We start from the raw sequence: 22123 nt of genomic DNA on the forward strand, positions 1-22123 counted from the left end.
AACAAGAGTATCTGTAAGGGGTTACAGTGTTGTGGCAACACCACCACTGCCCAAGGCCCAATTTTTCTTCCCCTGTTTAACAGGGGCATGTAATTACAATTCTTGATATAATATTTCACAGCAGGGACCGTTCCTGTGCCCAACGAGAGTAACTGTGAGGGCTTACAGTGTTGTGGTACCACCACAAAAGGCCCAATTTTTCTGCCCCTGTTAAACAGGGGCATGTAATTACAATTTTTGATATAATATTTCACAGCAGGGCCCGTTCCTGCGCCCACCAAGAGTAATTGTGAGGGCTTACAGTGTTCTTGTACCAACAACACCTAAGGCCCAATTTTCTGCAGAGTATATAGGGCAGGCCGTATAGTATATATACTGCTGTTCAGAGTATATAGTGCCTGGGGGACCCCCACGCCATTTAAAAAAAATTTGGGTGAAGGGCGTGCTCGGTGTCCAAAGGAATGCAAATTTTAAAAGAGAAGTATAGGAATCAATTTTTTTGTAGAATCATACTTGCCTAGCTGGATGCAGCATCCGTCCGATGATGCATCTGTCCCCCGCTGGCTCACTGAGAACCGAGCAATCAAACACCCCCGACTGCTCGGTTCTCACAGCTTCGTTAGCAGACTGCTGGTCACTGTCAGTCATCGGCTCTCTGCTCTGCCCCCCCATGCTTTTTGGAGTGCTGGGCTGTGGAGGGGGCGGGAGCAGCCGGCTCAGGCTCTCAGTGGCTTGTTGAGAGGCTGAGCCAGGTGTCAGTCCAGGCATGTGGGCAGATCCCGACCATATGGCCGCGATCTTTCCCGAGCCTGAACTGGCTCTGTGATAACACAAGCTCACATTCCAGAGAATAGGCATCAGTGGCGGCTCATAATGCAGGGTGCAGGGGCACTGCCTCCCCTGTCCATGCGTCTGGCCCCCTAATCTACATGCGGGGCGCCGGACGCACGGATTCGAATGTATTTTTTTTTTTAAAGCACGTGATTAGAGCCAGAGGCCCTAATAGGCTTAAAAAAAGGGTGTGCTCCCAGTTGTGTGACAATAGAAAATTAATAATTACTGTTGTCTTCCTGATTCTCCTCCCGGCCAATCAGGAAGCGGGTTCTGAGACCCGTCACCCGATTTGCGGAGAGGAGAAGCGATCCTATTGGCCACCTAGGAGGAGGGAGGAGACACACGGTGGAAGTCGCCATGATGGCGAGTAGGAGGAGACGCAGGGGAAGCTGCCGCCCATCACCCGGAGGAAGCCCCGCGACCTAGATGGGGTAAGTGCAGGGCTGGTGACTGACCTGGTGCTGGACGACGTGTTTCTAAAGCTTCGTTCGGTCAGAGGAATATAATATTGGAGAAGGTGGCCGGCTGACCGATGCCTTTAAACAATTTTTCAGTCCTCAGCACCCAGCAACCATCGCCAGCATCTGCATTATATGGTTCAGGAATATCTATGGGCAAGAACAGACTTGGAGGCCTTTCCAACAGAGCATCCACTGAGTTGCTGGGTCTTGAGGTTGGACCACTGGACAGAACTTGCTCAATATGCAATTGAGCTGCTGACCTGTCCTGCATCCAGCATGCTTTCTGAACGTACATTCAGTGCTGCTGGAGGGTTTGTAACGGTTCAAAGAGTGCCGCCTGCCCACAGACTCCGTTAATAGGCTCACGTTTATAAAAATGAATCAGTCCTGGATCAGCAGCTATCAAGCACCTGATGCTGATGTAACTAATTGAATTTGCTATTAATCTGTGATCCCTTAAAGACTGCCTATGCTGCCTATGCTATTCCTCCTCAATCATGATGATGCTAGCTTCCAACAATATTTATAGTTTAGGGCACCACCACCACCCAAGGCCCAATGTTTCTGCCCCTGTTTAACAGGGGCATGTAATTACAATTTTTTGAATAATATTTAACAGCAGGGCTTGTTCCTGCGCCCAACAAGAGTAACTGTGAGGGGTTACAGTGTTGTGACACCACCAACACCTAAGACCCAATGTTTCTGCCCCTATTTAATAGGGGCAGGTAATTACAATTTTTGAAACAATATTTAACAGCAGGGCCCCACCCTGCACCCAACAAGAGGAACTGTGAGGGGTTACCTTGTTGCCAGACACATAAACACACAATGCTAGGAAGTAATAAAAAAATTATGTAAAGTAAAAACACGGTAAGTAAGAAACTAACATACTATTCTGTGCTTTTATCTGCAATTTTTTATGATAGTTACAGGATCTAGTGGTTCTTATTTTTTTTAACCATTGCAGTCTTATCTTATAATATTCACATAGTAAAAATAAATGGGACTCCTCCTTTAATGACATTATTTTCAAGGCAGAGATCTTTTCCAATTATATCGAGTGGAAGTGGAACGCAAAGACAAGAAGAGTGTGATTTCTACAGACAGTGATACCAGAAATGGGGAGGAAGTGATGTCAGGTGCAGACAGGAAGTGAGGTAACTGAGGAACAGGAAGTGATGTAGGAGACTAAAAAGGAAGTTCTGGGATAGAGCCGTTGTGAGGAAGATGTTGGAACTGGCAGCAGAGGAGGTAATAAGAGATTATTTTTTAAACCTCACCCTGGAGATCATCTACTTGCTGACCGGGGAGGTGAGGAGGATTCTGGTAGGGTCACATGACATCACTTCTCTCTATTAACTACTTGCCCCTTGGTCACAGTAAATCTACAGTACATTAAATCTGCCGGCATGCTTCCGGGTTCGAGCCACGTGCCCCCCTCCTGCTAAACTGTACTGTGATTCACAACAGCACAAATTTGTCAGCAAATTCTATCAAATGATTTTGGCTGTGAACCTGCTGATCGGCTGTAGCCAATCACACATGAAGTTCTAAGTTTACAAACACACAGAACTCTGTGTACAGGGAACAGCAATATGTTTTTTTTCTTCTCCCTGAAAAGCAGGGAGGAAAAAAACAGCCAGATTAGTAAGTAAAAACAGCACGTATTACACTTGTTAGGCACACAGTTTACCCCTTGATTGCCCCTAGATGTTAACCCCCTTCCCAGCCAGTGTCATTAGTACAGTGACAATGTATATTATTATCACTGATCACTGTATTAGTGTCACTAGCAATGTTAGTGACGCTCCTAGATAGTGTCTTTTAGGATCAGATTTCCCACCACCCTATCACAGTCCCACTATAAGTCGCTGATCACCTACATTACAGTAAAGCGTCTATAGCTACGTAAATTCAAATATACTGTATACATTACATAGTTTGTAGATGCTAAAACTTTCACACAAATCAATCAATATACACATATTGGGATTTTTGTTTCTACCAAAGACATGTAGCAGAATACATTTTTTGGCCTAAATTTATAAAAAAATATATTTTTTTATTGGATATGTTTTATAACAGAAAGTAGAAAATATATATGTTTTTTCAAAATTTTTGGTCTTTTTTTCATTTTTATAATAAAAAATTAAAAAAAGATCAAAAACCACCAAAAGAAATCTCTATTTGTGTGAAATAAAAAAAAAAAATCATTTGGGTACAGCATTAAATGACTGTGCAATTGCCAGTTAAAGTAGCACAGTGCTCAATAACAAAAAATGTCCCGTTCATGAAGGGCGTAAAATGGTCAAATGGTTATTAAAACACAGACCTGACGGGAGAGGTGAGGAGGATTTTGGGAGGTTACATGATATTAGTGTTGCCCTTTCAATGCAGTTTTTCTCCGGTGACCATTTAATCATTACAGTTCATTCACCTCATTCCTTGAAACCCAAGAGAAACAATTGCAAGAAGATTCTAGAAGTCACCAACAAAATCATTGGATCTGCTGACAGGAGAGGTGAGCGGTGCCGGGAATTCTGGGACATTATCCAGTAACAGACAAGGGATGTGTCTGGATGGTGACTGTATCATTGTGTGTGTCAGGTTCCTATAAGGTGTCAGGATGTCACTGTCTATTTCTCCATGGAGGAGTGGGAGTATTTAGAAGGACACAAGGATCTCTACAAGGTCATCATGATGGAGAATCAGCCGCCCCTCACATCACCGGGTAAGAGGAGACTTTCTTTTGTAAGGGGGGGGGGGGCGGCAGTATGAAGGGTACACCTAGATCCCCCGTCATCTGATAAACACATAGAAACAATGTATTCAGTCAGTGTGTGTGTTTCCTACAGATGGATCCAGTAATGGGAACCCACCAGAGAGATGTCCCCGTCCTCTGTATTCTCGGAATTCCACACAGGAAGATCACACCATCCCTCACCATCATCAGGTAGATGGAGCTGAACAACTAGAACTCAAATAGAAATCTACGCTTTCATCAATGTCAACTCTTGTTTCCTTTTACAAATCCATTCTCGTATTATCGTATTTGTGCTTAAGGGGGAAGAACTGAAACACATCAAAGTTGAGGTTAAAGTGGAAAAAGAAGAGATGTTTGGGGATCAGAAGTCTATGGAGGAGGGGGATCCTCTGTATTCCCAGGATTCCACACAGGAAGATCACACCATCCCACACCATCATCAGGTAGATGGGACTGAGCAATTAGAACTCAAAGTTTTCTAAGCTATAAGATGATATTCTTCTACATAGTCTCTTGATTTAATGCTTACTTCTCCATCTGAAGTTCAGCTTTTGCTCCCCGCACCCCCATCTCCATTAAAGGCTCTTTTTAGCACCCTACATTTTCACCCCTCCAATTTATTCCTTTTTCTTAATATTCAATATACTTTCATTCCTCTGTGGGTCTTAACTTCAATCACATGTCATCATGTGTCCTCATCCTCCACTGGGGGCTGCATACTGAATGACATCGTGCTGTTCTTTGCTCCTGTAAGTCCAGCTGATGTGTTGATATGCTAATTGGGGATGGGTCCTGGGCTTTTCAGGCTCACAGAAAATGGCCAGTAGACCTGATTTATCTCTGCCTTAGGTCAGTAACACTTGTTGGTTTGTCCCTTCCCCCAGTCAGCCTGCGACTAGGCAGTAAAAGGGAGGAACATATGCCAGCGGAAGAGATACCAGAAGTTTATATAGTTAACAGGTGAGGTGCACAGTGTATTCCACTACAACAGCAGGTACACAGCACTACAAAGGTTCTCAAAAGTGGTCTTCTCCATGGACCAATTGAGTCCCCTGGGTCCACTTAGAGGTAAAACAAGTTGGTTACACCTAGTAGAGGTGACAGAGGGAGTTTGTGTTTCCCCCCACGATTCCCCATGCTACTTGTTGGAGCACTCCTGTGCATCCACCTAGGGGAAGTTATTTCCTGTTTATTTTTCTTAGTTTAATCTTTTCGGTTTAGGTCTGACCTTTATTATGTAAACCTAAAATAAGGAAAAGGATACATAAAACCTCACATAAATATAAGGTGTGATATATATTGTGATGTAACCGACCCATAACCAATTTGTCACCTGTACCATTACTTCGTTCTAAGATGGTGTCGATATTATACTTGTTTAAAACATTTTCTGAATAAAAATATTGGAAAAGAAAAGTGGTCTCCCTAAGGCTGCCAATGTGAGCTATATTGGACCGCAAAAAGTGGCAAATCTGAGACTGAGCAAAAGACCGAGCAGACATTGACAGGAGAATCTAACAAATGTTGGATAGCTATCAATGAAGTACAATTGGTAGAAGTCACAAAATGTACACGTCAAAATGTTTCAATGTCCAAAAGTTGACCAAGGTGCTTGTTAGTAGTACCTGACTCAAACTCCAGATCTCTCAGGATAGGAATCAAAGAAGAGGGGTGCAGGGAAATCTCCGGTAAAGAGATTGTGGAAGATATCCACAATGCCCATATGGCCAGTTGCGTAGTGAGAGATGGCGATTATGAAGAAGGGAGCCAAGGGAGACAGGACAATAGAGAGCTGCTGTCATTTGCATCTGTAATATCTGCCTTGAGTTGACTTTAATAGTTTTTTTTCTATTATTTTGGGGTTCAGGGCAAAAAACTGATTAATATAAAAGCTGAGGTTAAAGAGGAAGAAGTGGAGAAATATTTGGGGGGTGATCTGCAGTTCACGGAGGAGGTTGGGATGATTATGAAGAGAGAACAGGATGAAATTTCGCAACTTATCAACACAAGTAAGTAACAGACACTATGGAAGAAACAATTCTCTGTCTCTATATGTATATACTGTGTATATATATATATATATATATATATATATATATATATATATATATATATATATACATACAATGCTGTGAAAAAGTATCTGCCTCCTTTTCAGATTTTTTGGGTTTTTTTGCATATTTTCATACTTAAAGTGGTGTTCCGGCCGAAATTATACTTTTTAAATAAAAATACCCCTATAATACACAAGCTTAATGTATTCTAGTAAAGTTAGTCTGTAAACTAAGGTCTGTTTTGTTAGTTTATAGCAGTAGTTTGTTATTTTATAAACTTATAGCAGGCCGTGGCCATCTTAAGTCTGGGCATCTGAAGCCATACTGCATTTCTTCCTGGATCTCATCCTTGCAGATCTCGCACATGCTCAGTGCAGCACAAGCAGTGTAATAGGTTTCAGGTCAGGTTTCCAAAGCAACGGCAGTTTCAGAGGAAGTTGCCGCCCCTTCCCAGAAGGCATTGCAAACAGGAAATGATGCGATGGGCCGCGGCCAGGGAGGAGGAAGTGAAAAATGAATACAGCAGATATACAGTAAGTGCTGAGAAAAAAAATAAAAAAATATCCAATTCGTTTACAGTGCTCAGTTTAGTGAGGGATGCTGAAGAGTTGTAAAAGTGGGTGGAACTCCACTTTAAATGACTCAGATCATCAAACAAATTTTCTTATTACACAAAGATAACCAGAGTAAATACAAAATGCAGTTTTTAAATGATGGTTTCGTTTATTAAGGCAAAAAAGCTGTCCAACCCTGCCTGGCTTTATGTGAAAAAGTAATTGCCCCCTAAACCTAATAACTGGTTGTGCCACCCTTGGCAGCAACAACTGCAATTAAGCACTTGTGATAACTGGCAATGAGCCTTTCACATTGCTGTGGAGCAATTTTAGCCCACTCTTCTTTGCAGAGTTGTTTTAATTCAGCCACATTGGAGGGTTTTCCAGCATGAACGGCCGGCCTGAGTAAGGTCATGATACAGCATCTTAATTGGATTTAAGTCCAGGCTTTGACTAGGCCACTCAAAACCTAAATTTTGCTTTGTTTGAACCATTTGGAGGTGGACTTACTGTTGTGTTTTGGATCATTGTTCTGCTGCATAACCCAAGTGCACTTGAGCTTGAGGTCACAAACTGATGGCTGGACATTCTCCTTTAGGGTTTTCTGGTAAAGCTCAGAATTCATGGTTCCATCAATTATGGTAAGTCATCCAGGTCCTGAAGCTGCAAAGCAGCCCCAGACCATCACGCTAATACCACGTCTGACTGTTGGTATGATGTTCTTATGAAATATTGTATTTGTTTTATACCAGATATAACACGAAGCACACCTTCCAAATTTTTGTCTCATCAGTCCACAGAATATTTGCCTAAAAGTCTTGGGGATAATCAAGATTTTTTTTGGTAAATGTGAGATGAGCCTTTGTGTTCTTTTTTGTCAGCAGTGGCTTTGGCCTTGGAATTCTAATGGATGCCATTTTGCCCAGTCTCTTTCTTATTGTTGAATCATGAACACTGATCTTACCTGAGGCAAGTGAGGCCTGCAGTTCTTTAGATGTTGTTCTGGGTTCTTTTATGACCTCCTGGATGAGCCGTCGTCATGCTCTTGGAGTAATTTTTGTAGGCCGGCCACTCCTGGGAAGATTCCCCACTGTTCCAAGTTATCTCCATTTGTGAATAATGGCTCTCCCCGTAGTTCACTGGAGTTCCAAATCCTTAGAAATGGCTTTGAAACCCTTCCTAGACTGATACATATACATTACTTTGTTTCTAATCTGTTCTTGAATATTTTTAGATTGTGGCATGATGTGTGGCTTTTTGTGATCTGTTAGTGTGCTTCACTTTGTCAGACAGCTTCTATTTATGTGATTTTTTTTTTTATTCAACCTGTTTTGATTCCACAGGTCTGGCAGTAATCAGGCCTGGGTGTGGCAAGTGAAATTTAACTCAGCTTTCCAAAAAATTGTGGTAATCACAGTTCATTCATGATTGAGCATGGGAGGGGGCAATTACTTTTTCACACGGCAGGCCAGGCAGGTTTGAACAGATTTTTTCCCTAATAAATTAAATAATAATTTGAAAACTGCATCTTGGATTTACTCTGGTTATCTTTGTGTAATATTAAAAATTTGTTTGATGATCCGAATCATTTATGTGTGAAAAATATGCAAAAAAAATAAATAAATCAGGAAGGGGGCAAATACTTTTTCACAGTACTGTGTGTGTGTGTGTGTGTGTATGTGTGTGTGTGTATATATATATACACACACACAGTATATATTATTTTATTTTTTACATTTCTTTCCATCAGATGGATGTGATGTCAGGAATTCCTCGGAGAGACATCTTCTATTATCTGCTGATTGTAAGTCAGAAGATAATGTCATCACACAGGATCCTCCAGGAGGAAATCCAAATACACCAAATATACATCACAGACCTTCCTGTCCGGAGACATCAATGGATCCCTCTGATCAGGGGGAATCTTCTCATCAATCACATACTATGATTGTAAATATCCATGTAAGATCTCACACTGCAGATCGATCAACAGATCCTTCTAATCCCGAGGAATCTTCCTCACCCCATGAAGGAGCCCACCGTGGTGACAATCTATTCTCATGTTCTGAGTGCGGGAAATCTTTCACTCGGAAAGGAAAACTTATTCAGCACCAGAGAGTTCACACGAGTGACCGTCCTTTCTCTTGTTCAGAGTGCGGAAAATGTTTTAAACATAAACAAAACTTTGTTGCACACCAGAAAATTCACACAGGAGACCTTCCCTATTCATGTTCAGAGTGCGGGAAATCTTACAGTCATGAACGAGACTTTGTTAAACACCAAAGAATTCACACAGGTGAGCGTCCCTTTTCATGCACAGAGTGCCAGAAATCTTTCATTTCTAAAGGAGATCTTGTTAGACATCAGATAATTCACACCGGCGAGCATCCCTATTCATGTTCAGAGTGCGGGAAATCTTTCCAGAAGAAATCTTATCTTGTTAGACACCAGAAAATTCACACGGGTGAGCGTCCCTATTCATGTTCAGAGTGTGGTAAATCTTTTATTTATAAAAAAGACCTTGATATACACCAGAGAATTCACACAGGTTTGCGTCCTTATTCATGTTCAGAGTGTGGGAAATCATTCACTCAGAAAGGAGGACTTGTTGAACACCAGAGAATTCACACGGGTGAGCATCCTTATTCATGTTCAGAATGCGGGAAATCTTTCACTCTTAAAAGAGAGTTTGTTAAACATCAGGGGATTCACACAGGTGAGTGGCCATATGTATGTCCAGAGTGCGAGAAATCTTTTACTACAAAAGGAGGCCTCGTTTCCCACCTGAGAATTCACACGGGTGAGCGTCCTTATTCTTGTTCAGAGTGCGGGAAATCTTTCACGAAAAGAGGAGGCCTTGTTACACACCAGTTAACTCACACGGGTGATCGTCCTTATTTATGTTCAGAGTGCGGGAAATCTTTCATTCATAAAGGAGACCTAGTTAAACATCAGAGAGTTCACAGGGGTGAGCGTCCTTATTCATGTTCAGAGTGCGGGAAATCTTTCACTTATAAAGGAGACCTCGTTAAGCATCAGAGAGTTCACACGGGTGAGCGTCCCTATTCGTGTTCAGAGTGCGGGAAAACTTTCATTTATAAAGGAGACCTTGTTAAACATCGGAGAGTTCACACGGGTTAGTGTCCTTAGTCATGTACTGTGTGCGGGAAATGTTTAAATCGGAAAGAAATCCTCAGGGAAGACAACGTCGCACAGGGTCCTCAATGCATTCAGACAGCGGGAAATGTTTTACTGATAAGTCTGATTAGACTTCAGAGGGAAAGCATCTGCTGATTCTTTTGACAAATGTATAATGATTTTTAGTCGAACGTATTCCTCCATAACACAACTGTAAGAAGAATATATTTAGTTTATAAAGAGGGGGCATCCTGGCAAAAGTGATAATAAATGTATACATGTGTAGTTGGGATGGTCTGAGTCTTCTCTTAACGTGTGTTTTCTGGAGTTTCCAATGGTGAGACGTTCCTGCCCCCACTTTGTGGTATCCCCGTTCCTCTTTTTCTCATTTTGCATACTTTAAAATAAAAATACAATCCAGAGAGTGGTAGCACCCTATAATAAGTTACAGGGGTGCATCAAGATATGAGAACCCTGTGAGTTCAATCCAGCCTCTCATTAGGTCCTGTGTAGACATGTGTGGTATGTTGCGGTCTGAATCAAAATTGTCCCAGGAACTGGACGCCACAGGGCTCCCTCGATTGCTTGGGAGAGGACAGTAAAGGTGGCGGTGGCGGGAAGGGGAGGAACCCCCTTCCGGCGGTTGAAAAATGAACTGCATAACCGCTAGGATTTCTTTTACAATGAAGAGAATCGCCAGCTGAAAAAAAAATCGATCGCTACAGCTGCAGCGATGACTGAGATATCACCCTTCCTATCCAGCGACATGCCGATACATCACAGGACGGGAATCAGTTCAAAGTATACAGTAGTGTACTCACAAATAAAGTGCACTAAAAACAGCAGTGCACCACTTTAACCCCTTCCCGCTGCCACCACCTGGCCCTTTAAGTGGTTCTAAATGCTGGAAGGCGGAGATTCAGATCACGTGACCGCTGTGATAGACTGTTAAAGTGGTCACATGATCAGAAAGCTCTGGAGTTTTCCTGTACCCACCTGTAACTGTGCTGGGAGAACACAGCACGCGCGCTCTTAGCACAGAAGGATGTTTACACAGGGCCACATATATGTGGCCGCTCAGCGTTAAAGCCCACCTGCCGAGAGGCCGTATATATGCGTATGGCCATCGAGGAGAGGTTAACCACGTCAGCTCCGTTAGGGCTTACCCACTTCCTGACCAGGCCATTTTTGTGATACGGCACTGCGTTACTTTAACTGAGAATTACGTGGTCGTGCCCAAATAAAATTGATATCCTTTTTTTCCCACAAATAGAGCTTTCTTTTGGTGGTATTTGATCACCCCTGCGGTTTTTATTTTTTGCGCTATAAACAAAAAAAGACCGACAATTTTAAAATAAAAAACAATATTTTTTACTTTCTGCTATAAGACATTCCCAATAAAAGAAATTTAAAAAATCTAATTTCTTCATTAGTTTAGGCAAGTATGTTTTTTTTTTTCTACATATTTTTGGTAAAAAAAAAATCACAATAAGCGTTTATTGATTGGTTTGCACAAAAGTTATAGCGTCTACAAACTATGGGATATTTTTAGGGACTTTTCATTTTTTTAATTGTTTTTACTAGTAATGGCAGCGATCAGCAATTTTTAGCGGGACTTCGACATTGTGTCGCACAAATTGGACACGAAGTGACACTTTTTGGGGACCAGTGACACCGATACAGTGATCAGTACTAAAACAAATGCACTGCCACAATATAAATGACACTGGCGGGGAAGGGATTAACACCAGGGGCGATCAAAGGGTTAAGTGTGTGCCTGGGAGGTGCTTTATAACTGTGGGGAATGGATACACTGAAGGAAAAGCGAGATCATGTTTCAGGTTAGCTGAAACACAACATCTCTCATCTGCTCCCTGACAGATGAGCGGTTTGCCTTGTTTACATAGGCACACCGCCGCTCCGTCTCTCTCCACAGAACGACCGGCGAGTTGCGGCGGCCTGTGCGGCCACTGGATCCGCTGATTGGCTCCCACTGTGTCCAATCACAGAGGGAGCGGGGCTTAGGCGGTGCGCCCGCCCCTCCTACACCGCGTGCACAAAATCACATACAGGTACGTGATTTTGTGCTGCCGGGCTGCCTCGCTGCAGTATATATGTGGTGGGCGGTCCGGAAGTGGTTAAAAGCCATATGCACTTCCAGGTATATGGGGTGTACTCACTTTTGTTGCCAGCGCTTTAGACATTAATGGCTGTGTGTTGAGTTATTTTGAGGGGACAGTAAAGTTACACTGTTATGCAAGCTGTACACTCACTACTTTACATTGTGGCAAATGTCGCGTACACACGGTCTGACTTTTCGTCTACAAAAGTCTGACGGACGCCGACGGACTAAAGCTGGCTGACAATCCAATCGTGTGTGGGCTTCCCCGGACTTTCAGCGGACTCTCAGCGGACTTTTCCAGCCTCAAATCTGACGGACTTTAGATTTGAAACATGCTTCAAATCTTTACGTCGTAACTACGCCGGACCCAGAAATCCACTCGTCTGTGTGCTAGTCCGACGGACAAAAACCCACGCTAGGGCAGCTATTGGCTACTGGCTATCAACTTCCTTATTTTAGTCCGGTGTACATCATCACGTACAAATCCGTCGGACTTTTGTGTGATCGTATGTAGGCAAGTCCGTTCGTTAGCAAGTCTGCCTCAAGTCCGCCGCAAGTCCGCCAAAAGTCCGTCGAAAGTCTGTCGGACAGGCTGTCGGACTTTTGTAGACGAAAAGTCCGACCGTGTGTACGCGGCAAAAGTGTCATTTCTTCAGTGTTGTCACAAGAAAGAATATAATAAAATATTTACAAAAATGTGAGGGGTGTACTAACTTTTGTGAGATACTGTATATCAGGGATATGTAATTAGCGGACCTCCAGCTGTTGCAGAACTACCATGAGGCATAGCAAGACTCTGACAGCCACAAGTATGATACCCAGAGGCAAAGGCATGATGAGACTTGTAGTTTTGCAACAGCTGGAGGTCCGCTAATTGCATATACCTGCTGTATATAAAGAATACTTGCTTCCTCCATAGAAGCCACTATGGAGAAGCCATAGAAGCCACATATACAGAGTCCTTGCCCCCACACCCCATAGCAGCCATATATACAGGTATAAAGTTCCCACACAACAGAGGAGCCACATATACAGAGTCCCTGCCCCTCATCCCAAAGCACTCATAAACAGAGTCTCTGCCTATTTACAATGTATAGTGATTACCAGGAGGGGATTGGTTTACCAGCATTGGAAATACACTATATTGGAGACCGCAGTACTCACACTGTCCAGTAGCCAGTGATTTCTCCTCTACTGAGTGGAAGACAGGAAGTGGTCACACACGGGCAGGAAGATAAGTGGTGTCACATGCAGACAAAAAGTGGGGTCACAGGAAGATAACGTTTCAAGTTGTGAGGAAGTAGAGAGGAGACATTACTGGAACTGGCAACAGAGGAGGTAATAAGATTTTATTTTTTACTTACCCCCCACCATACCACCCTCTTCCTCCATAGTCACTGATCAGTGGTGTAGTGTGGGTTGTCAGCTCCCGGGGCAAGGTAAGTAATTTGCAAACCCTAACCCATGGGCTTGTAGCAGTCCCTTCCAGTAGTACAGACCTACCTGATCACTACACTGACCACTACACTAACCTACCTGACCGCTACATTGACACCTACACTGACCTACCTGACTACTACACAGACCTACCTGACCACTACACAGACCTACCTGAGTACTACACAGACCTACCTGATCACTACACTGACCCCTACACAGACCTACCTGACTACTACACAAACCTACCTGATCACTACACAGACCTACCTGAGCACTACACTGACCCCTACACAGACCTACCTGACTACTACACAGACCTACCTGATCACTACACAGACCTACCTGACCACTACACAGACCTACCTGATTCCTACACTGACCTACCTTATTCTGATACTGATCTACCTGATTACTTTACTGACACCTACACTGACCTACCTGACCACTACACAGACCTACCTGATCATTACACAGACCTATCTGACCACTACACAGACCTACTTGATTACTATACTGCCGCCTACACTGACCTACCTGACACATTCACTGACCTACCTGACTACCACACTGACCCCTACACTGACCTACTTGCCACCTACATTGACCACTACACTGACAACTATACTGGCACACCTACACAGACCTACCTGACCACTACACAGACCTACCTGATTCCTACACTGACACCTACCCTGACCTGCCTGATCACTACACAGACCTACCTGATCACTACACAGACCTATCTGACCACTACACAGACCTACTTGGTCACTATACTGACACCTATACTGACCTACCTGGTTCCTACCTGACACCTACACTGATCTACCTGACACCTACACTGACCTACCTGACCCCTACACTGATCACTACACTGACCTACCTGACACCTACACTGGTCACTACACTGAGACACCTACACTAAAACACCTGACAACTACACTGAGCTACCTGACACCTACGCTGACCACTACACTGACACCTACACAGACGCCCCTACAATGACCCCTACACTGACCTACCTGACCACTACACTGGCCTACCCCCTCTCCCCTGACCATGTCCACTTCCCTGGGCCCAGCAGGCCGGCAACATTTCACTCACAGACTCACTCACCTCTTTCTGTCTCCCGAGTCCCATCTGCTATTATGTAGCCTCTGCCAGACACTGCCACAATGAGGACTCGAGGAGATCCGGAACAGAGGAGAGACACATCGTGCCAGCGTAGAGGCAGCCGGACAGTGAGACAGGACTCCGGAAACAAGTGGCACTGCGCATAATTCACTGATTGCGATCTTCACCCACAGGCCAGCCCCGGGGCCGCATGTGACAATTTAAGCCAATCACAGGGCACTCATGTCCACCGCTCATCCATCACAGAGCAACTGAAGAATGAAAAAAACAGACACACAAACAAGGAAAATCCAACCCACTTTTCTCAAACTCCGCATCCACCAGCAAGTCTCAATGACGCCAGCAGCACGGTGGGTGCAAGACTAAGATACTTTCTCCTGGAATGGTAGGCCTTTTGCTCTAATCAATTTATCATCCAAATAATAGCTCAAGGATACAAAATAGAATTCACATTAAGACCCCATTTGAGTTCCGAGCAATGACAATTCCAACCCCGCCACAGCAAAACACAGCTATGAAACAGGCAAGTAAAGACTTGTTAGAAGAAAAGGTAATAACAGAAGTCCACCCGGGACACCGTAAAACAGGATTTTGTTCTCATGTGTTCTTAAGAACGAAGCCCTCGGGCAAACATAGTCTGATCCTGAACCTAAAGAAACTCAACAAGACCATTCATTACAGGAAATTCAAGATGGAATCAATATTTACAGTGGAATCCATTCTCCCAGAAACAAGCATTTTTAGCAAAGCTCAATTTAAATACCAACCATCAAAAGTTCCTGAGGTTCGCCACCCGAGAAGGGAAGGAAGTGAGACATTTTCAATACCAGGCCCTCCGTTCGAAATTTCGTCTGCACCACGGATCTTTACAAAGATCATGTCAGGAGTAACGCAGGAGCTCAGACTGAGGGGAGTCCAGATAATACCATACCTGGAGGATTTTCCAATATATGGTCAGACGCAAGAGGAAGTCACCACAGGTCTGCTAATGGCCAAACTCTTCCTCACCAGTTTAGGATGGAAAATCAACTTAGAAAAATCAGTCAAGACCCTGTCCCAATCTATCACATTCCTTGGGCCATATAATAGACACCAAGGCACAAAAGATCATCCTTCCAGAGGACAAGATAACCAAGTTAATCAACTTAATGCGACAGATATCTTATTCTAGGCAAGGATCAAGAAGAGACTTATGCCGCGTACACACGGTCGGACTTTTCGTCTACAAAAGTCCGACAGCCTGTCCGACAGACTTTTGACTGACTTTTGTCGGACTTTTGTCGGACTTTTGTCGGACTTGCGGCAGACTTTCTTACGAACGGACTTGCCTACATACGATCACACAAAAGTCAGACGGATTCGTACGTGATGACGTACACCGGACTAAAATAAGGAAGTTGATAGCCAGTAGCCAATAGCTGCCCTACCGTGGGTTTTTGCCCATCGGACTAGCACACAGACGAGCGGATTTCTGGGTCCGGCCTAGTTACGACGTAAAGATTTGAAGCATGTTTCAAATCTAAAGTCCATCAGATTTGCGGCTGGAAAAGCCCGCTGAAAGTCCGGGGAAGCCCACACACGATCGGATTGTCAGCCAGCTTTAGTCCATCGGCGTCCGTTGGACTTTTGTAGACAAAAAGTCCGACCGTGTGTACGCGGCATTAATGTGCCTTTTGGGGCTTATGTCTGCCTCAATTCCGGCGGTACACTGGGGGCAACTTCACATGAGAACCCTACAGCACCACCTTTTAAACAATTGGGATGGGAAGGTACATTCACTACAAGAAATTATCCATATCCCCAAAGCAGTCAGGAGATGGTAACCTGGTGGCAGGAGAAGGACCAACTGGTGGCAGGCAGACTATGGTTCCCAATGGGTCAAATCTGGTTTACGACAGACGCAAGCGAATGCGGCTGGGGGGGCCCATATAACACATCAAGTCAGACAGGGGACCTGGGAGCCAGCCATGTCAGAAGCCTCCTCCAATCTAAAAGAGTTGACAGCAGTTCTGAAGGCTTAACTAGCTTTCCGGGAATCGGTGGTGGGGAAACATGTTCAGATCCTCTCAGACAACATCACCACAGTGACGTATATCAACCGACAGATCAAATCCCCTCCTGAGGACGACACATCAACTCCTCTCATGGGCAGAAAACCACATGCAGTCACTGACTGCGGTACACATAAAAGGGTCGAGCAACAGCCTAGCAAATTTTCTGAGCCAAACTCAGCTGGACCCAGCAGAGTGGGAGCTGAACCAGGAAATATTTACAAATCTAGTGAGGAAATGGGGTTTACCAGAGGTCAACCTGTTCGCCACTACAAGAAAGTGACAAACTTCTTTTCTCTGAAAAGAGAGGTGGACGCACTAGTAATAGACTCCCTGGGATCCCCATGAAAATTCAACCTGGGGTACGCCTTTCCTCCATTACAAATCCTCCCCAGAGTAATCAAGAAGATTCAGATGGAGAGAGTTAAGCCGTGTACACGGACTTTTCGGCATCAAAGGTCCGACGGTCTTTCCGACGGACTTTCGATGGACTTTTGACGGACTTCCGATGGACTTTCGAACGAACGGACTTGGCTACACACGATCACACCAAAGTCCAACGGATTCATACGTGATGACGTATGACCGGACTAAATTAAGGAAGTTGATAGCCAGTAGCCAATAGCTGCCCTAGCGTCGGTTTTTGTCCGTCGGACTAGCATACAGACGAGCAGATTTTTCGACCGGACTCAAGTCCGTCGGAAAGATTTGAAACATGTTCCAAATCTAAAGTCCGCTGATTTTCGAACAAAAAAGTCCGCTGCAGGTCCGATGAGGCCCACACATGGTCAGATTGTCCGACGAATTCGTCCCGTCGGACCAGTCCAGTCGAAAAGTCCGCCCGTGTGTACACGGCATAAGAGTAGTGCCGTGTACAGACGGGCAGACTTTTCAGCATCAAACGTCCAACGGTCTTTCCGACGGACTTTCGATGGAGTTACGACGGACTTGCGAACGACCGGACTTGCACACACACGAATGGACTAAAGTCCGTTCGAAAGTCCTAAAGTCCGTTCGAAAGTCCAGTCGTTTGAACGTGATGATTTACGACCGGACTAGAATAAGGAAGTTCATAGCCAGTAGCCAATAGCTGCCCTTCCGTCCTTTTTTGGCCGTCGGACTAGCATACAGATGAACGGATTTTTAGACCGGACTTAAATCCGTCGGAAAGATTTGAAACATGTTCCAAATCTAAAGTCTGTCTCATTTTCAACAGAAAAAGTCCGCTGGAGGTCCGATGAAGCCCACACACGATCGGATTGTCTGACGGATTCGTTCTGTCGGACCAGTACAGTCGAAAAGTGTACACGGCATAATACTATTAGCACCATTTTGGCCTAAACGATCATGGTTCACAACCCTAAAAAAGATGGCAGAGGAAGATCCATGGGCCTTACCGGACAGAGACGACCTCCTGCTACAGTCAGGGGCATATCACCTGCAACCTCAGAGCTTGAAGTTGACAGCCTGGACTGTGAACTGAAAAATCTGCTAAACAAAGGCCTCTCCGCTAAAGTAGTGGAGACGCTGCTGCAAAGCAGGAAGCCGGTAACAAGGAAAATTTATGGCAAGGTTTGGAGAAAGTACATGTCACGGTATGTCCCTTACTCCTCTTGAGTGCTTCCGTCAGTATACCGCTTCCTAAGTTCTGGAACACGAGTCCAATGGATCTGGCTATAGGAACCCCCAAGAACTAGACAACACCAGTCTTGGATAGGGATGAGCTTCGAGTTCGAGTCGAACTCATGTTCGACTCGAACATTGGCTGTTCGCAAGTTCGCCGAACAGCGAACAATTTGGGGTGTTCGCGGCAAATTCGAATGCCGCGGAACACCCTTTAAAAGTCTATGGGAGAAATCAAAAGTGCTAATTTTAAAGGCTAATATGCAAGTTATTGTCATAAAAAGTGTTTGGGGACCTGGGTCCTGCCCCAGGGGACATGGATCAATGCAAAAAAAAGTTTTAAAAACGGCCGTTTTTTCAGGAGCAGTGATTTTAATAATGCTTAAAGTCAATCAATAAAAGTGTAATATCCCTTTAAATTTCGTACCTGGGGGGTGTCTATAGTATGCCTGTAAAGGGGCGCATGTTTCCTGTGTTTAGAACAATCTGACAGCAAAATGACATTTCGAAGGAAAAAACTCATTTAAAACTACCCGCGGCTATTGCATTGCCGACAATACACATAGAAGTTCATTGATAAAAACGGCATGGGAATTCCCCAAAGGGGAACCCCGAAACAAAATTAAAAAAAAAAAATGACGTGGGAGTCCCCCTAAATTCCATACCAGGCCCTTCAGGTCTGATATGGATATTAAGGGGAACCCCGGCCAAAATTTTAAAAAAAAAATGACGTGGGGTTCCCCCTAAATTCCATACCAGACCCTTATCCGAGCACGCAACCTGGCAGGCCGCAGGAAAAGAGGGGGGGACGAGAGTGCGGCCCCCCCTCCCTCCTGAACCGTACCAGGCCACATGCCCTCAACATTGGGAGGGTGCTTTGGGGTAGCCCCCCAAAACACCTTGTCCCCATGTTGATGAGGACAAAGGCCTCATCCCCACAACCCTGGCCGGTGGTTGTGGGGGTCTGCGGGCGGGGGGCTTATCGGAATCTGGAAGCCCCCTTTAACAAGGTGACCCCCAGATCCCGGCCCCCCCCCTGTGTGAAATGGTAAGGGGGTACTTATACCCCTACCATTTCACGAAAAAAGTGTCAAAAATGTTAAAAATGACAAGAGACAGTTTTTGACAATTCCTTTATTTAAATGCTTCTTCTTTCTTCTATCTTCCTTCATCTTCTGGTTCTTCTGGCTCTTCTGGTTCTTCCTCCAGCGTTCTCGTCCAGCATCTCCTCCGCGGCGTCTTCTATCTTCTTCTCCTCGGGCCGCTCCGCACCCATGGCATGGGGGGAGGCTCCCGCTCTTCTCTTCTTCTTTTCTTCTCTTCTTCTCTTCTTCATTTTCTTCTCCGGGCCGCTCCGCAATCCATGCTGGCATGGAGGGAGGCTCCCGCTGTGTGACGGCGCTCCTCGTCTGACAGTTCTTAAATAACGGGGGGCGGGGCCACCCGGTGACCCCGCCCCCCTCTGACGCACGGGACATGACGGGACTTCCCTGTGGCATTCCCCGTGACGTCACAGGGAAGTCCCGTCAAGTCACCGTGCGTCAGAGTGGGGCGGGGTCACTGGGTGGCCCCGCCCCCTCCGTTATTTAAGAACTGTCAGACGAGGAGCGCCGTCACACAGCGGGAGCCTCCCTCTATGCCAGCATGGATTGCGGAGCAGCCCGGAGAAGAAAATGAAGAAGAGAAGAAGAGAAGAAAAGAAGAAGAGAAGAGCGGGAGCCTCCCCCCCATGCCATGGGTGCGGAGCGGCCCGAGGAGAAGAAGATAGAAGACGCCGCGGAGGAGATGCTGGACGAGAACGCCGGAGGAAGAACCAGAAGAGCCAGAAGAACCAGAAGAACCAGAAGATGAAGGAAGATAGAAGAAAGAAGAAGCATTTAAATAAAGGAATTGTCAAAAACTGTTTCTTGTCATTTTTAACATTTTTGACACTTTTTTCGTGAAATGGTAGGGGTACTTATGTACCCCCTTACCATTTCACACAGGGGGGGGGGCCGGGATCTGGGGGTCACCTTGTTAAAGGGGACTTCCAGATTCCGATAAGCCCCCCCGCCCGCAGACCCCCACAACCACCGGCCAGGGTTGTGGGGATGAGGCCCTTGTCCTCATCAACATGGGGACAAGGTGTTTTGGGGGGCTACCCCAAAGCACCCTCCCAATGTTGAGGGCATGTGGCCTGGTACGGTTCAGGAGGGAGGGGGGGCCGCACTCTCGTCCCCCCCTCTTTTCCTGCGGCCTGCCAGGTTGCGTGCTCGGATAAGGGTCTGGTATGGATTTTTGGGGGGACCCCACGCCGTTTTTTTTTTTTTTTTTTGGCGCGGGGTTCCCCTTAAAATCCATACCAGACCTGAAGGGTCTGGTATGGAATTTAGGGGGAACCCCACGTCATTTTTTTTTTTAAATTTTGGCCGGGGTTCCCCTTAATATCCATACCAGACCTGAAGGGCCTGGTATGGAATTTAGGAGGACTCCCACGTCATTTTTTTTTTTTAAATTTTGGTTTGGGGTTCCCCTTTGGGGAATTCCCATGCCGTTTTTATCAATGAACTTCTATGTGTATTGTCGGCAATGCAATAGCCGCGGGTAGTTTTAAATAAGTTTTTTCCTTCAAAATGTCATTTTGCTGTCAGACTGTTCTAAACACAGGAAACATGCGCCCCTTTACAGGCATACTATAGACACCCCCCAGGTACGAAATTTAAAGGGATATTACACTTTTATTGTTTGACTTTAAGCATTATTAAAATCACTGCTCCTGAAAAAACGGCCGTTTTTAAAACTTTTTTTTGCATTGATCCATGTCCCCTGGGGCAGGACCCAGGTCCCCAAACACTTTTTATGACAATAACTTGCATATAAGCCTTTAAAATTAGCACTTTTGTTTATTCATGTTCGTGTCCCATAGACTTTAACGGTGTTCGCGTGTTCGAACGAACTTTTTTCCTGTTCGCATGTTCTGGTGCGAACCGAACAGGGGGGTGTTCGGCTCATCCCTAGTCTTGGAGTACATCAGAACTAACTCTTTATTTGAGATCTCACACACATTTATACAGCAGGCTGACTCAAAGCTAACCTAATTAACATGAGCTAATTTACTAAAAAATTTACCCAGACCAGATGACAGGCTTGTGGGCACCGAGCTTCACACAGTAGTATAAACACAATAGCTGGAGCTAATTACAATTAACAATACAAACAACAATCTCCCCCCTCCTCAGCCTAGACCATTCGTCTCCTAGCCAGTGCTGGTGGCTAATGTGATCAGCTCATTCAATTAACATAAACACAGGTAGTTGGAGTTGATGACACCAGCATCTCCTCACAGGATGTGTCCCAACAGTATAATTCAGTCTTATCATTCTAATATGGCATATAAAGGGTTCCCAGAGTCTGTGTGTTTTGGGGGGACATGGAGCTGAATCCAAAGTAACACCAACCCCAGGGTCCCCAGGCATACAGCTCACAGAGAGCACAATTCCCCCAAATGCTAGGGCCCATAATCGCTGGGCAAGAGGCTTGCGTTCAGTCCCCTCCAATAGCCTCTGTCCCACGTGAGTCTGTCACATTTCTCCCCCATCAAAGGTTGACTAACAAGGTCCCAGACCTCCACCTGGTCTGGACATGCGTTAGTCAGGCAGAGTGAACTCACATAGTCTTCCCGCATGATCTCCTTTCTTGGCTGCAAGGAATAGTTGACCTCAGTAGGTGTGGGGCAGAGGTCATTTACTCTCTGTCTGGCTGCCAGGGCTTCAGCTGGATTGTTTTTAACAATCCTGGGCTCGGTCTGCTGCTGGACAGAGGGGCCGATCACCCCAGCTTCCTGAAGCTGTAGAGAGACACTAGGTGCTAGGCAGAGGCCAGCGGCGCTCTGCCCTGTTGCCAGCGATTCAGCTGGGAGTAGCAGCTCCACTACATCAGCTTGTTGTGGGAGAGAGGGGCCAACTGCCC

At 45.2% G+C, this 22123-nt stretch overlaps 1 protein-coding gene across 1 annotated transcript in view; it reads left to right on the forward strand.

Annotated features, from left to right (window-relative positions):
* Positions 1–22123, forward strand: part of LOC141106868 (uncharacterized) — a 210441-nt gene that overhangs the window by 22927 nt on the left and 165391 nt on the right. The window contains 3 exon segments of the mRNA XM_073597796.1: positions 4151–4248; positions 4359–4502; positions 5927–6068. Of these exon segments, the coding sequence (XP_073453897.1) occupies positions 4151–4248; positions 4359–4502; positions 5927–6068 (384 nt within the window).

Source organism: Aquarana catesbeiana, linkage group LG08, assembly GCF_042186555.1.
Source record: "Aquarana catesbeiana isolate 2022-GZ linkage group LG08, ASM4218655v1, whole genome shotgun sequence".
Taxonomy (NCBI): domain Eukaryota; kingdom Metazoa; phylum Chordata; class Amphibia; order Anura; family Ranidae; genus Aquarana; species Aquarana catesbeiana.